This window comes from Pseudorasbora parva, chromosome 16 (assembly GCF_024679245.1).
Source record: "Pseudorasbora parva isolate DD20220531a chromosome 16, ASM2467924v1, whole genome shotgun sequence".
Lineage (NCBI taxonomy): Eukaryota > Metazoa > Chordata > Actinopteri > Cypriniformes > Gobionidae > Pseudorasbora > Pseudorasbora parva.
Window position 1 is genome coordinate 18,450,922 of NC_090187.1, and position 13,408 is coordinate 18,464,329.

At 38.2% G+C, this 13,408-nt stretch overlaps 1 protein-coding gene across 3 annotated transcripts in view; it reads right to left on the reverse strand.

Annotated features, from left to right (window-relative positions):
* LOC137043596 (rho guanine nucleotide exchange factor 26-like) overlaps nt 1-13,070 on the reverse strand; it is a 69,046-nt gene extending 55,976 nt beyond the window's left edge. Inside the window, exons 1-4 of one of the 3 annotated variants that reach the window (XM_067419890.1) lie at nt 13,002-13,070; nt 8,726-9,926; nt 7,189-7,240; nt 689-834 (exon numbers count right to left, since the gene is read on the reverse strand). In XM_067419890.1, coding sequence (XP_067275991.1) covers nt 689-834; nt 7,189-7,240; nt 8,726-9,898 — 1,371 coding nt within the window. In that variant the 5' untranslated portion in view covers nt 9,899-9,926; nt 13,002-13,070. Of the gene's footprint in view, nt 1-688; nt 835-7,188; nt 7,241-8,725; nt 9,927-10,655; nt 10,879-13,001 lie in introns of those variants that run through there. The other 2 variants (XM_067419891.1, XM_067419889.1) reach the window with 2 other exon arrangements.
* Nucleotides 13,071-13,408: the final 338 nt, after the last annotated feature.

Genomic DNA, 13,408 nt, shown 5'->3' on the forward strand with positions numbered 1-13,408 from the left:
CGGGCATGTGTCTGTGAGAGGTGTGGTTAAATGTACTTGCATCTCAAAATGCTTTTATGAGGCAAAATTAATGTAAATACAGACAGTTATGTCAAGACTTAAGGGACTAAACAGACAGGACAAACCACATCTTACATTCAAAAGAGATTGTTCATTAGTGTGAATGTAGATGTCATTATAATAATCAAACAGCTGTGAATGAAATACGTTCATGTTTTTGTTACTCTTTGTCATTTATTAGCTTTTATGTTGCGAAGCTATATTAGTATATATATTTAAAATTCTTACCATGCAATTGTTTTAATATTTTTTGTAATGTGTAATTATTTTTAGAAAAGTAAATACATATGTAATTCAATGTTAAAATATATTTAAGTTTTATGAATAAAATAAACGATAAGAAAAAGAGATTTTTTGAATCGGATCATGAATTCCAGAATCGGAATCGAAACAAATCTTGAGATGCCTATAGAGTTCCACCCCTACAATGATTTATGTTATGTTGAATAATACAATAATAATAATACTTGATAAAAAGCTTTAAAAAAAATTGCATATTAAATCGCAATATTGGTTAAATATATATATATAATTATTAGATTATTTACCAAAATTGTTCTAAAATTGACTAAACGTCCATCACAACACAAAAATACTGAAAGGACTATGTTCCTCCATAGTTCCTCACCACACTAAGTTGACTCCAGGACGTCCGAATGGGTTTGTATTGGACCACAATGCCTTCATCTGGCTGAGGTTGTTTGGGCTCAGTATCCTCATCAGAATCATTGTGCAGAGCTTTCTCTTGGTAATTCTGGTACAGAACTTCTTCCTCTGAAACAACAAAACACATAGTAATTGTAAAATACTGTGAAAACTTCCTAGAAATTCCTAGAAAAGCTCACCTGATGGCAGTCTGAGCTACAAATTTCACATACTATTGAACATGCCTGTTCGGCTGTCAGTTTGGACAGACATCTGTGTTTCATCTCTTAAAACATTATTACATTTAAATTTAAAATGTATGTTTCAATCCATTGGTTCATAGAAATTATTCTCTGCTTCATTTGACTCGGTTAACATATCCAACACTAAAACTGCCTGAATAGTAGATACTGACAAGCCATTACAGGGCTGTGCAAATAGGGCTGGTTACAGGGCTGGTCGGTATGACAAGACATATTATTACCATGGTATAAAATATCAATCGCTAGAGATTTATAGCTGTATTGTGTTTTATCGGGGTATGTAAATACATAGCACTATTGACACTTCAAATTGATGAAATGCATGAATGAGAATAAAAAGAGCAGGACATGCTAAATGTTAAAAAGAGTTGTATATCCTGAAAAGGAACTGCAGAGTAGTGTAAACTCTGTTCATGTAAACAGAGCTATGCGGAGCAAAGTAAGTGTTTTAACTTCTCAAATTAATTCCTATGAAAGATAAGCTTCCAAAGGCATGAACTGAAAATGCGCCAGACTGAACACGTGCTGTGAATGTATGCCGCGAGCAACATCGCGATTACCTCAGCTCTCATCACGAGAGCTCATTCAGCTCATTCATCACATTGAATGTAATCTACTCCTACAGCATTAGTGTTGTGTCACTCGCTCATTATTTTGAACAGACACATTCAGTATTTAATTGTACTGTCTGTTCTCCAACTGAACTGATTTTATGATAAGGAACGTGACTGGGAAAGTGATCCAGTCACAGTAAACCAGTAGCGGTGGCTTTGGGAGTGGCCTCATAGGGCAGCAAAGCATTCTGGGAATTGTTGTCTTTCATTCCCATTAAAAAAAATACATTTGCTGTCTTTTCTCAGTCTAGAAGACACCAAATTCAAAATTAATTTCACATTTATACTACATTAATGACCCAGTTTAAATACAGATTCATCTTCCCAGCACTGAAGTACCCCTTTAAGCACAATTAGCAGTGAGAAAAAACTCAATGCTGTGCATGTGTGAATTCAGTTCTTGTCACTGGCCTCACTGTTCCAGCTATCCAGCCACTAAACACTTCCACAATAAACTCTATGAAGGTGCATTTTATGAAGTTTAATCATGAAAAGTGTGAAACTACAAAGTGAAAATACACAAGTATAAATTTCACAAAATAGATAAATCACACAAGGCAAAGAACCAACAACCATACAGTTGTATATCAAAAGCATAGATCCATACTTTACAATCGTGAGTAGAAAAGGTAACAAACATGCTAAATGAATTGCTATATTACAGTTTACCAACACACTAAATTATTACACAGCTCACTACACAAAATCAAAGTCATTAACAGATATTGTATTTCAAAGGGATTTGATAGACATGATGAAGCTGGATGTCTGCAACCACATGGAGCACCTTGCACAATTAAAGAACTTAAGAAATATGAGCTGCGTCCGAAAACCTAGGCAGCTAACTCGTTGCCTTTGCTGCCTTATTAGGCAATGGCTTGGCAGCGTTTTGGGCACGAAGGCACCTCACAAAAGGTGACAGACGTCTAAGGCAGAGTAACAGTTTAATAATGATCTGCAGCTAAATAGAGAGAGCTTTGGTGAGAACAAAACAAATATTTAATTACTACATTAAGTCATTTCTCGCTAGAAAAACATCAGAAGTGTTAAGTGTTTATCATGTTTAGTTTTGTGCAACATGGATTTCAATGTTTAATTTCTGTGACTTTACCATAGCATTTGAATTGTAGGCATATGTATTCCTCCAGTTGCGAGCCTGTGCGCTTTACCTGACGTTTCAGGGTTAGGCCCGGCAGCTGCGCACGGACTGGGACTGAAAATAATTCAGACTGACAAAATAATAAAAATGACATTCTTCTTCTTTTAAATAATAATAATAATAATAATAATAATAATAATAATAATAATAATAATAATAATAATAAAATAAATAATAACGACATTCTTCTTATAAATAACAATAAGCGTCATTAATAATAAAAATCAAAATAAGAAGAAGAAGAAGAAGAAGAATTTTACAAATTGTCATGCAATTATTAATGTAAATGAATGGTACTCCACATTACTAGCCTGACGTGGTCATAATCAATTCTAGTCAGAATATGAGTCTGAAACTGCTCCATTTGGCTGTAATTATGGGGCGTGTTTCAAACAAACCAGGAAAGACATCAATTGGATAGACCTACAACCAGTCAGAGCAACGAAGCAACGCATTGTCAAATGTCAACAGAGCTCAACTGCACTGTGTTGCCAAGTCCGCGTTTTTTCCCCCGCGGGTTGTTTTCTATGTCTGCGGGTTGAAGCGACTATTATGTGATATATAGACCCATGAGTGCGAATTTTAGCAAGCAACCTTGCCAAAATAACACACATTTTACCCCCCAAATGCCATTTTTCCCCCGGAGAACCCCCCAAGAAGCTATTGTTTAGGGCTAGTAGTTGGCGGGTTTTGTTGTATAAACTTGGCAACCCTGTCTGCACGAGCGCTGGAATACACGGTCTTTGCCGGTGTTGTACAAAAATAAAATAATTTAATGATACACAGAGTACTTACCCAACATGATCATCATTTCTGAGAGAAATTGTGAAGTGGTATAAATGCATATACAAACAAGCTCTCCGTTTAGGATTCGAAAAAATATAATCCAAGCCCCTTTGATGACATGCATGATTACGTTACTGTTGATCATCTGTCCATCATCGTCTAAAGCCCGCCCTGATGATTTCTAAAAATTTTGTGGGCGGGGCTAAGTTCAGCTGGCATCCAGGATACCACATTACATCATCATCAATATTTTCAACCCCAAAACATGTGACGGGATATGAAATTAAATGCTAATTGTTTCAAAACACGTGCTTTAAAATAATGCATTGTGATAGGTAATTTCTCATCCAAACAGCTATTTAAACTGCTGGAATACGCTTGTGAGTACGTATTCAGTGTTTGCTTGCAGTTCTTGTCAAATCCTATTAATATTTAGTCCTTCTGTCAGGTCTAGAATAGTATTTCTTTATTTTCAGTTTTTTCTTTGTAGTTTCTGTCTTTATTTTGAACTAGGTTTCTCTGGGTTTTATTTTGCTTTCTCTTTTGTTTTTCCCTTTTCTAGCTCCAGTTATTTTTAGTTTATCTTTTGTTTGCTGGTGTTCTAGTTTTGCCAGTTCATATTTGTTTTGTTTTCTTTATTCGTCTTGAGTGTTGTCACGTGTTAGTTCCTGCCTCCTCCCTGGGAATCACTGCCTTCTGGTTCGTTCCTTCCTAGGGGGTTATCTAGCCCCTGCTAACCAAGCCATCACCTGCTGTTAGCGTTCCATTGACTCCCATTCATTTGGGCGTCATTTTGACAGCAAATAACTTTACATATAATGCGTTATAAAGACTCATTTTGTCCATTGTTTATTTCTAAAGAAACACATCAACCTATAAAAGCCTCCATTACCATGTATCGTACACTATCGCAGTTTTTGTAAAAATAGGCTTACGATTGCGTCATAACTACGCGACTCTTTGTCGCACAGTAGAGAAATTAGCATTATAGCAAATATAACTCACAATGCAATAGACCTTTTTAGCCATAGTTATAATACATAATTATAAACTGTCTACTTTTATTTGTGTACATTCACAAAAGTCATTGAAAACTGTCTACGTTTTAGACACATAACAGCGGTTAATGGAAACATCATTTTGCAATCGTTTTTTATCGACATTTATCAGCCTAAATATTGCAAAGGTTTTGTGCAAATCTGTAATGGAAATGTGGCTACTGAGAGATCAGTCCAAACTAATTCAAGTGGATTCAGGCCAATAATGTCTAATAATTTGCATGTCCTGCCACTCTTTTTCCGCAGCTAAAGAATCCAGCTGTATGTTGTACATAATATCTGGAGAAAGGAAATGGAAATGCATACAGACACTGACACATCCCTACTGCAAGCCAGAATTTCTGAAAAACAAGCAACAATCTCAAAATGTACACTTTTAAATATACCAATACTGCTATCTCAAACACAAAGAGGCTTCTTTGTGATTTCAACTAACAGATTCTGCACAAAAGCAAAAATCACATATTTTGGAAGAGAAAAAAAAAAAACGTTTCTTTCTCATTTTGCTCGAAAGTAGTGCAGCTGACTTGTGTCACTGATTTCCGTGATGGGTTACATATAATAATATAATAATATTAATATATAATTTTGCTCTTGTCATTCCAGAGCCAGTTGAGTCCGCTTCTGCAAGTCCAGACCCAGCTAAGTGCAAATTGGCATGCTCTCGAAAAGTGGAGGAATAGGAGAGCCCTTGTTGGCAAGTCAGATACACGTCTAGAGACACCTAACCCATTGGTCCAGGAGGACCTGAATCAAGAGCACAGTCCAGTGTAAGCTCCATCTCCTGTTCCAAGTCCAGTGTCAGCTCCGTCTCCTGTTCCAAGGGCAGTGAGGGCTTTGTCTACTGTTCCAGAGCCCGCTTCAGAGAAGGATTGTCCCACAGCCACAAGCCGAGGAGGGCTCTCCCAAGTCAAGCCCAATGTCTGTCCCTGGAGGCCCGGAGGGCATTTTAGTATCCCTCGAGGGCGCCCCACAGTCAAGCCCAATGTCTGTCCCTGAAGCACGGTTCTGAGTCAGTGCCTAAGACGGTCCATGTCTCTCCCAAACTCATTTCCCTGACATACACCCTTCCTGCCAGTATGGCCATGGCCCCTGAGTCCTTCCCCAATCAAAGATTCATCCCCAAGACTGTTCCTGACACCAAGGCCATTTTTAGGCCCAGACCATCAGAGCAAATCCATATCCCCAGGAAGACCCCTAATTTTTTCCCTATCCCTCCCATCCCACCCTCCCTGTTTCCTGGTCCTTGTGAGTTCCCGAAGTTGGCACCTCCCTGGATTATTTTCCTCCCCAGTTCTGCCCCTCATGTTTCCTGGCTGCCCTGGAACTCCCAGTTTTGTTACCCGCCCACCATCCCAATTGTTGCCGACTTAATTTCCTTTGTCCAATTTGGAAGCCATTCATATGTGATAGTATTGCATTGCGCTGATAGATCTTTTGATATCTACTGATGATCTAACGGAACATAACTCAGCACGCTGTCACTTCTGTGTGTGATTCACAGCCCACGGTTATATCCACCGGTCGAGCAGGCCAAGTAATAAAATATAACATTCCAATTAATTGTGGGTGGATGAGATATAAATCATTGTGTTTTTTATTAAGACATTTTGCGTGCCCTGTGGGCGAATCATCATTCCGGTTGCCGTTTTCCCACACGCTTTCAAAACAGTTCCTTTTGTGTACTCACGGGGGAGCCGGAGCTCATTGTAATATGCAAAGCTTACCCAATCATAGCAGTGGGCGTTTACTTCCAAGGAAATAAACAAAATAAACAATGACGTATTCATTAAGATGTGCAACGTCGTCAGACGTAGTGTAAGCATTTTGAACTGCGAGACACACTACACTTTTTCCACAAGTTGAATACAGAAGGTAATCTGGTGGAAGCTATATAATTTACTTTTGAAAAGTTTTAAATATGGATATGTTTCTTACACAAACACATCGCTTCACTTCAGAAGTGCTTTGTTAACCCTCTGGAGCCGTGTGGAGCATTTATATGATGGATAGATGCACTTTTATGGACTTCAAAAAAATGGAGCAACAATTCACTGCCATTATAAAGCTTGGAAAAGGCAGAACATTTTTTTATATAACTCTGATTTTATTAATCTGAAAGAAGAATGTAATACACAACTAGGATAACTTAAGGGTGAGTAAATCATGGGCTATAATTTAAATTTTTGAGTGAACTAACCCTTTAATCCTTTTCATCTTGTAAACCTAAATACACAAAAGCACAATGTTCAGTCTCTGATGTGTATCCATCACACAACTCAAGCTTGCTCTGTTGACTAAAAAGCATGTGGAACACAATGGTTGTGCAGTACAGATGCATTTTGGGACCTTTATTCTGACTGTATTACACAACTATTCAGGAGCTTTGATTAGGTCACTGATAATGGTGTGGCCAAATATTTTCTTACAGTAGCAAGGAATGCAACTGAAATGGTTGCACTGTAGAGCCCTGATTAAAGGGCCTATCATGGATTTAACATTTCACCATGCATATCAAATGAAGCAGAGTTCACCTAGTCTCTATTGAGTGTGCTATATATGCATAGCACACAGAAAAGTCTGGAGGATACTCCAATGCTTACCCTCACCATCAAATGTCCGCTGGGTCGGCAGGCCTTTCTTCCGTTCCACATTCTGCAGAAATCACAAGTTATTGATTAGTTGGGCTTAACAAATTAGATTTTTTCATTGTTTATCATTTTCATCTTTCATTAAACACACACACACACACACACACACACACACACACACACACACACACATCTAACTAAATCTAAATCTTAAAGTAAAAGTATGGGGAAATCACATTTTAAACAAATGTTTTCCTCTGATACATGTTGGCTACAATTATTAGTACTCCTAGAATACACTCACAAAGCTAGCCAATATTCAAATATTGCTCTTAATTTAAAAAAAACAACAACAGCCAACAATGCAATTAAATGGGAAAGCCTATAAACATGTAATGCATGAGATGCAGAAGGAATCTGAATTCAAATGAAAGCTTGTGCACACCTGTTCTGACCCTTTACCATCATCCTGTCTTAATAAAAAGAACTAACTGGTGGTTTTATTGGGCTGTTAAGTCCACATCATAGTACGTTGTCATTGTTCACAATGCCCACAAATAATGAAGGATGAATTTAAAGGGATGATTCATCCAAAAATGAAAATTCTGTCTCTGGAACACATATTAAGATATTTTTTATGAAATCGGAGAGCTTTCTGATCCCTCCATAGATAACACTAAAATTTTTGAATGAAGTCTTTATCTTTGTTTTTATTTTTGCTCACCAAACGTACTCATCGCTTCATAAAATTAAAGGGTTAGTTCACCCAAAAATTTAATTTATGTCATTAATGACTCACCCTAATGTCGTTCCTCAACTGTAAGACATCTGGTCATCATCGGAACACAGTTTAAGATATTTTATATTTTAGTCCCAGAGAATATGCAGTCTATGCACACTTTACTGTCCATGTCAAGAAAGCTAATAAAAACATCATCAAAGTAGTCCATATGTGACATCAGTTGTTTGATTAGAATCTCTTGAAGCATAGAAAATGAATAATAAAATAATTGGTCCAAAAATATCAAAAACTATGACTTCATTCAGCATTGTCTTTTCTTCTGTGTTCCTCCAAAAAGATTCAAACTGTTCATGAATCAGTGAATCGAGCAATGAATCGGGCCGTCAACTGATTTCAGCAGTTCGGATGGCGTCAAACTGCCAAACTGCTATTTTAACAAACAACTGTTTTTACTAGCTTCCTGGAACTTGAAAGTGTTAATTACATTACATTACAAGTGTTAATTAAAAATGGTAAAAAAATAAAAAATAAAAAATAAATATTTAAAATGTAATATGTTACCTTATCAACAAACTTAATGATGTTTTATCAACAAAAATTAGGAGAAACTTTCCTATCCAATCAGCATGAGAGGAGGCATATACATAGCCGGCTCACCTACAGTACACACACTCTCCCCTTCATTTAGCAGTGAAAATTATTATTACACAGATTAGGATTTCCAGAAGTGTCAGGATGCATCAACATTTTTACCACAACATAAGAACACGTTTGTGTAATTTTTACAATATTTAGTTTTCAACTCACTTTGCTCTTGGATGGACACGGGTTAGACTGTCTCTCTTCAGCGACTCCTGTCAGTGCAGGCTGAGACAAGCGTTTGGCCTTTGGGTCTAATGATGCAGTGTCTACTACATCTACAACACTGACCATTGCCCGGCGATACGATTTGGAGCGCTGGCCTCTTGTCAGTTGTCCTGTGTTCTCATCTCCGTCCAGCTCATCATCCTTACTGGTGTAAAAAGAAGAAGTCTCAAACATGCTTCGTGGTCGAAAGGAACTTTTACCACAATCCATAAACTTTTGAGAGGGCTTGCTGAAGCGTGTGTCAGAGACCAAACCCCTGGGGATGATCTGCTGGGTGCCCATCTTCTGCGCTGCAGGACTGTGGGTGCTCAGGGTTATTGGGGAAGGGGGCTGCTTGCCCTCCGAGCCCTGAGATGACCCTGAACTCTGCCGCTGCAACAGGATGCTCCCCGGCCTTTCAGTAGGGGAGGGGCTGCTGGGTGTTGGGGGGTCTGAAGGAAGGCTAAGGTTGGAGGAGATGGAGGGGATGCTGGAGGTGGAACTGTGAAGCGGAGAGCTGTGGCAGCCAATGGGAGACCCAGAGATATCCTGCGATTGGCGTGAAAGCATTGAATTTTGAGGAGATATGTTTGAGGTGACAGATTTTTTTGAAACTGTGTCTGGCGGTGGAGATGCATCTCCAAAAACGATTTGATCCTTATGGGAGGTAAGGTTAAACTGACTGGAGAGACGTTTGAGAGGCTCTTTTATGTCATGCCAAACACTGAGTCCATTCCCATTCTTTGTAGGCACCAATGGTGTTTTAGGGGAAGGAGTAGCCTCTGCATTCTTATCATCCGATTTAGTAAAGTTTGACAGAGCGAACCGGCCATTAGATAAATATCCAATACTGATGCTCCGAACCACCCTAGTCTTCCTAGTGGGTTTGTTGAGAGTGTGTTTCAGCACTGTGGTGTTTGACGCAGTGGTGCTAATCTTTTCAGCTGGCTGGGTGAGAGTGTACATGCACTTATCATCCACAGGAAAGTCTGTCACAAGAACTCCATCTATTTGGTAACTGTGAGGTCTCGGCTTGGGCTTCTTGTCATTTTCGCTACGTCTTTTCCAGAGAGGAGTAATATTGTTGTTTGAGAGATCCACTTCGTTGCCAAGATCCATAATGACTCCACTCATATCACTCAGCAATCATTCTGACCCTTGTCTGAACCGAAAGAGAGAGGGCAAAGTAGCATGAGTGGAAGTTGAACTGTGCCCTTAAAGTTACTGATTGCTTAATAAAGGCAACTTAAAGAGATGTTCACTCAGATAGATAGATAGATAGATAGATAGATAGATAGATAGATAGATAGATAGATAGATAGATAGATAGATAGATAGATAGATAGATAGATTAGATAGATTAGATAGATTAGATAGATAGATAGATAGATAGATAGATAGATAGATAGATATGCATTTACTAACTCTCATATCGTTCCAACTTACTTATTTACTTAAAAGAAACAAATTAACATAGTCTTAGTCACCATTCGCTTTCATTGTAGGCTATATTGGGAAAAGACGCATATGAATTTTAATTGAAGGTGTCAATCTCTAAATTTCAGAGAAGAAATAGCCTACAGCTTGCAGAAAGAAATATGACAGTGTTTTCACTTATGGGTGAAATTTGAATTGTGCGCGAGTGTTTGGCTCAAATTCACGATTAAACATTAACAGCTTTTTCAAAAAGTTTTAACTAGGGTAAATATTACAAACATTTGTAAGTCTTGTGGTTGATTGATTGATTGATTGATAAGTATCTGTAGCCTACACAAGATTCATCTCGCTTATAATAACCCTGTAGTGCACAAAAACAACACAGTGCTCGCGCGAAACCTTTAACAAGATTTATAACAAAGAAAGAAAAAAGAAAAAAAGAAATCCAGCATACCTCTGTGTGAAGATTAACTATAACCCTGTTCTCTACTCCTGTTTTTCAGCCCGTATGAACTATCATTCCATTGTGGCCGTTTTTCCTTCGAGAAATTAAAAACAATTAAAATGTCCTCTAAACTCCAGAAAGTCTGCGTTGTTTATCTGTCGTCACAAGGTGCCCTGTGTGTTTTTGCGGTATGTGTTGTCAGATTGAGACAGTAGTAGCGCAGTAAGGTTGAGCAGGGAAGGCACAAGAGTTCCCAAGTTCACGTGACGTCATGTGCTCAAGGATTGCTAGTGTGTGTCCCATAGTGTCAGCCTCCAATGAGACGCTCAGAAGAGAGGGGGAAATATAGTAACAGAAAGTCTTAATGAGCTAAAATTAATTGTAGCTTCTACTATTTTCATTACCTAATTCTGTGTAGTATTTAGTGATCACATATAAAGATCATCCCAAATTGTGGCGTCGTGCATACCGGTGAATAAGTAGCGCCATCATGTGGTGTTTGACTATTTTTGCAACGTGTTCAAAGTGTGTTCATTTAGGGTGTAGACAGAATTGACAAATAAAACTATGGTTTGACTATCCACAAATATAAATTGGACAGCTATTATTGTATTTTGACCAGTCAGAATAATAATTCTGCAGTCCAAATTAAACTGTTAAGAAATCGTATTCACAATCTTATTCACAGAATGGTCTAAACTATTTAAGAAATCTGTAATGACATAAGGCTATCACTCGCCGTTGTTATGCCAAGCCGTTTTAACATATAAAACTGTGGCTTGACTATCCATATATATATATATATATATATATATATATATATATATATATATATATATATATATATATATATATATACTTAAGTTAGTTACAATTGAATTTTGACAAACAATAATTATAATTTGATTAAATACGTTTCTCTACATTTTGACTCCATTCTAAAACTAAACATTTACGATATCTGTAATAACATCATCAGATATTCAATTGGCGCGTCACATACAAAAAGGTAATAAGAGATATCTCTTAATTCAGTTTTGACAAGTCACAATTATATTTTAATATATTTAAATTGTACCTGCTCATAGTCAAATCTTCTGTTGTGTGACATAAGACTGAGTGCGCGTCTCAATCAGATCCCTAGTTCACTAGCACTGATCAGGACATAAGCCAATGGGCTGACTCCCTCATAAGTGGGCATACCCTATACCAATCAGAATATTCTGCTAGGAGATGATTGAGATGCACCCTGAGACTGCTTACGCTGCACAAACAGTGCTTACGTATTTCCGGGAGAATCTCAGCCAGAGATTTCACTTTCGTATATAGCGCTATGTATACTCCCAGCCAACACACCCATGTGGGACCCAAAGGGGTTGCACATGGGCTGATATCTGGGGCCCATCCGGGCTACCACACTGGGACCCAGCTAATTTTGTCCTCAGTTTCCATGGAGGCCCTCCATGGGTTGATGATGGGTCTCTTGATAGGCTCATACCGGGCCCACATGGGTAACCCAGGTAGCACTCATTTGGGGCCTACATGGGTTTGCCCATATGGGTTGATGATGGGTCTTTTGATGGGCTCATAGGCCAAAATGGGTAAACCAGGTCGCACCCATTTGGGGCCTACATGGGTTAGCCCAGATGGATTCATGATGGGTCTCATGCCTGGCCCATATGGGTAACCCAGGTCGCACCCATTTGGGGCCTACATGGAGCTGCCCATTTGGGTTGATGACAGGACCCATCAACCCAATGGGTCCCGTAATACTTAGGTGTTATGTAGGGCTCTTAGGGGCCACAACAGGTATACAGAGATTTTATATATATAGGTTACCATATTTTCTGTTTGGGTTATCTTACAGTAAACCCCTAAATACAAACATTACATGTAATCCACTAACTACGATAACATTTTAAAAGATATTCAAGGACCAGAAACCAGTAGTTCATGCTTTAGTTTATTATGCAAGGTTTATTTGGAATAATTTGAAAAGTCCTACATTTACAACTTTACAATACAAAAGTATCAAAAAGTGCAGTCTAAGATAAATGTATTTCACAAACAAATCAAAGAAAAACAGTGCAGCTCGACACTCCCCTGTCTGTCAGCGCTTTTCCAACAGCCCTTTGAAAAAGACCAAACAAATTAAATCATCCATTGTACCACTTTTTTAATTCCTTTTTTTATAGTTAAAGCCTTTTTGTACCCCACATCAAGTTGATCTAGATTAAATGCTCAGCAGGGTCAGACAAAAACAGATGGCAGGGGAAGAATTAGGTGCAAAACCATCAGTAACCCTTTTTAACCCTTTAGTCTCCAGAACCACAAATTTCCAGAACTGCAACCTACCTGGAGTCTCCAGAAGTCCAATGTGTCAGGAATCAGGATCTCAGATACTTCAGTTTAAAAATCCTAAAAAAAAAAGACTCCTGTTAATAAGAATCACAAGCAGATGTGTTGTAAAATACATTGTTATGGTGTCAAACATGTCTTGGAGTATACCCCCAGCCCTGCAGATTTGGTGTGTCTCCCTATATCTGACAGACCTAAGTTTTGCAGTCTCTACTAATGAGCTCATGAGTTGAATCAGGTGTGATAGATGAGGGAGACATACAAAATTAGATAATTAATTATAAAGTGAATAAATCAGACACACCAATTTAGTTATTGTAGTCTACTAATGACCTGATGAGTTGAATCAGGTGTGATAAATATGAGGGAGAAACACAAAATGTGCAGGGCTGATGTGCCTCCAG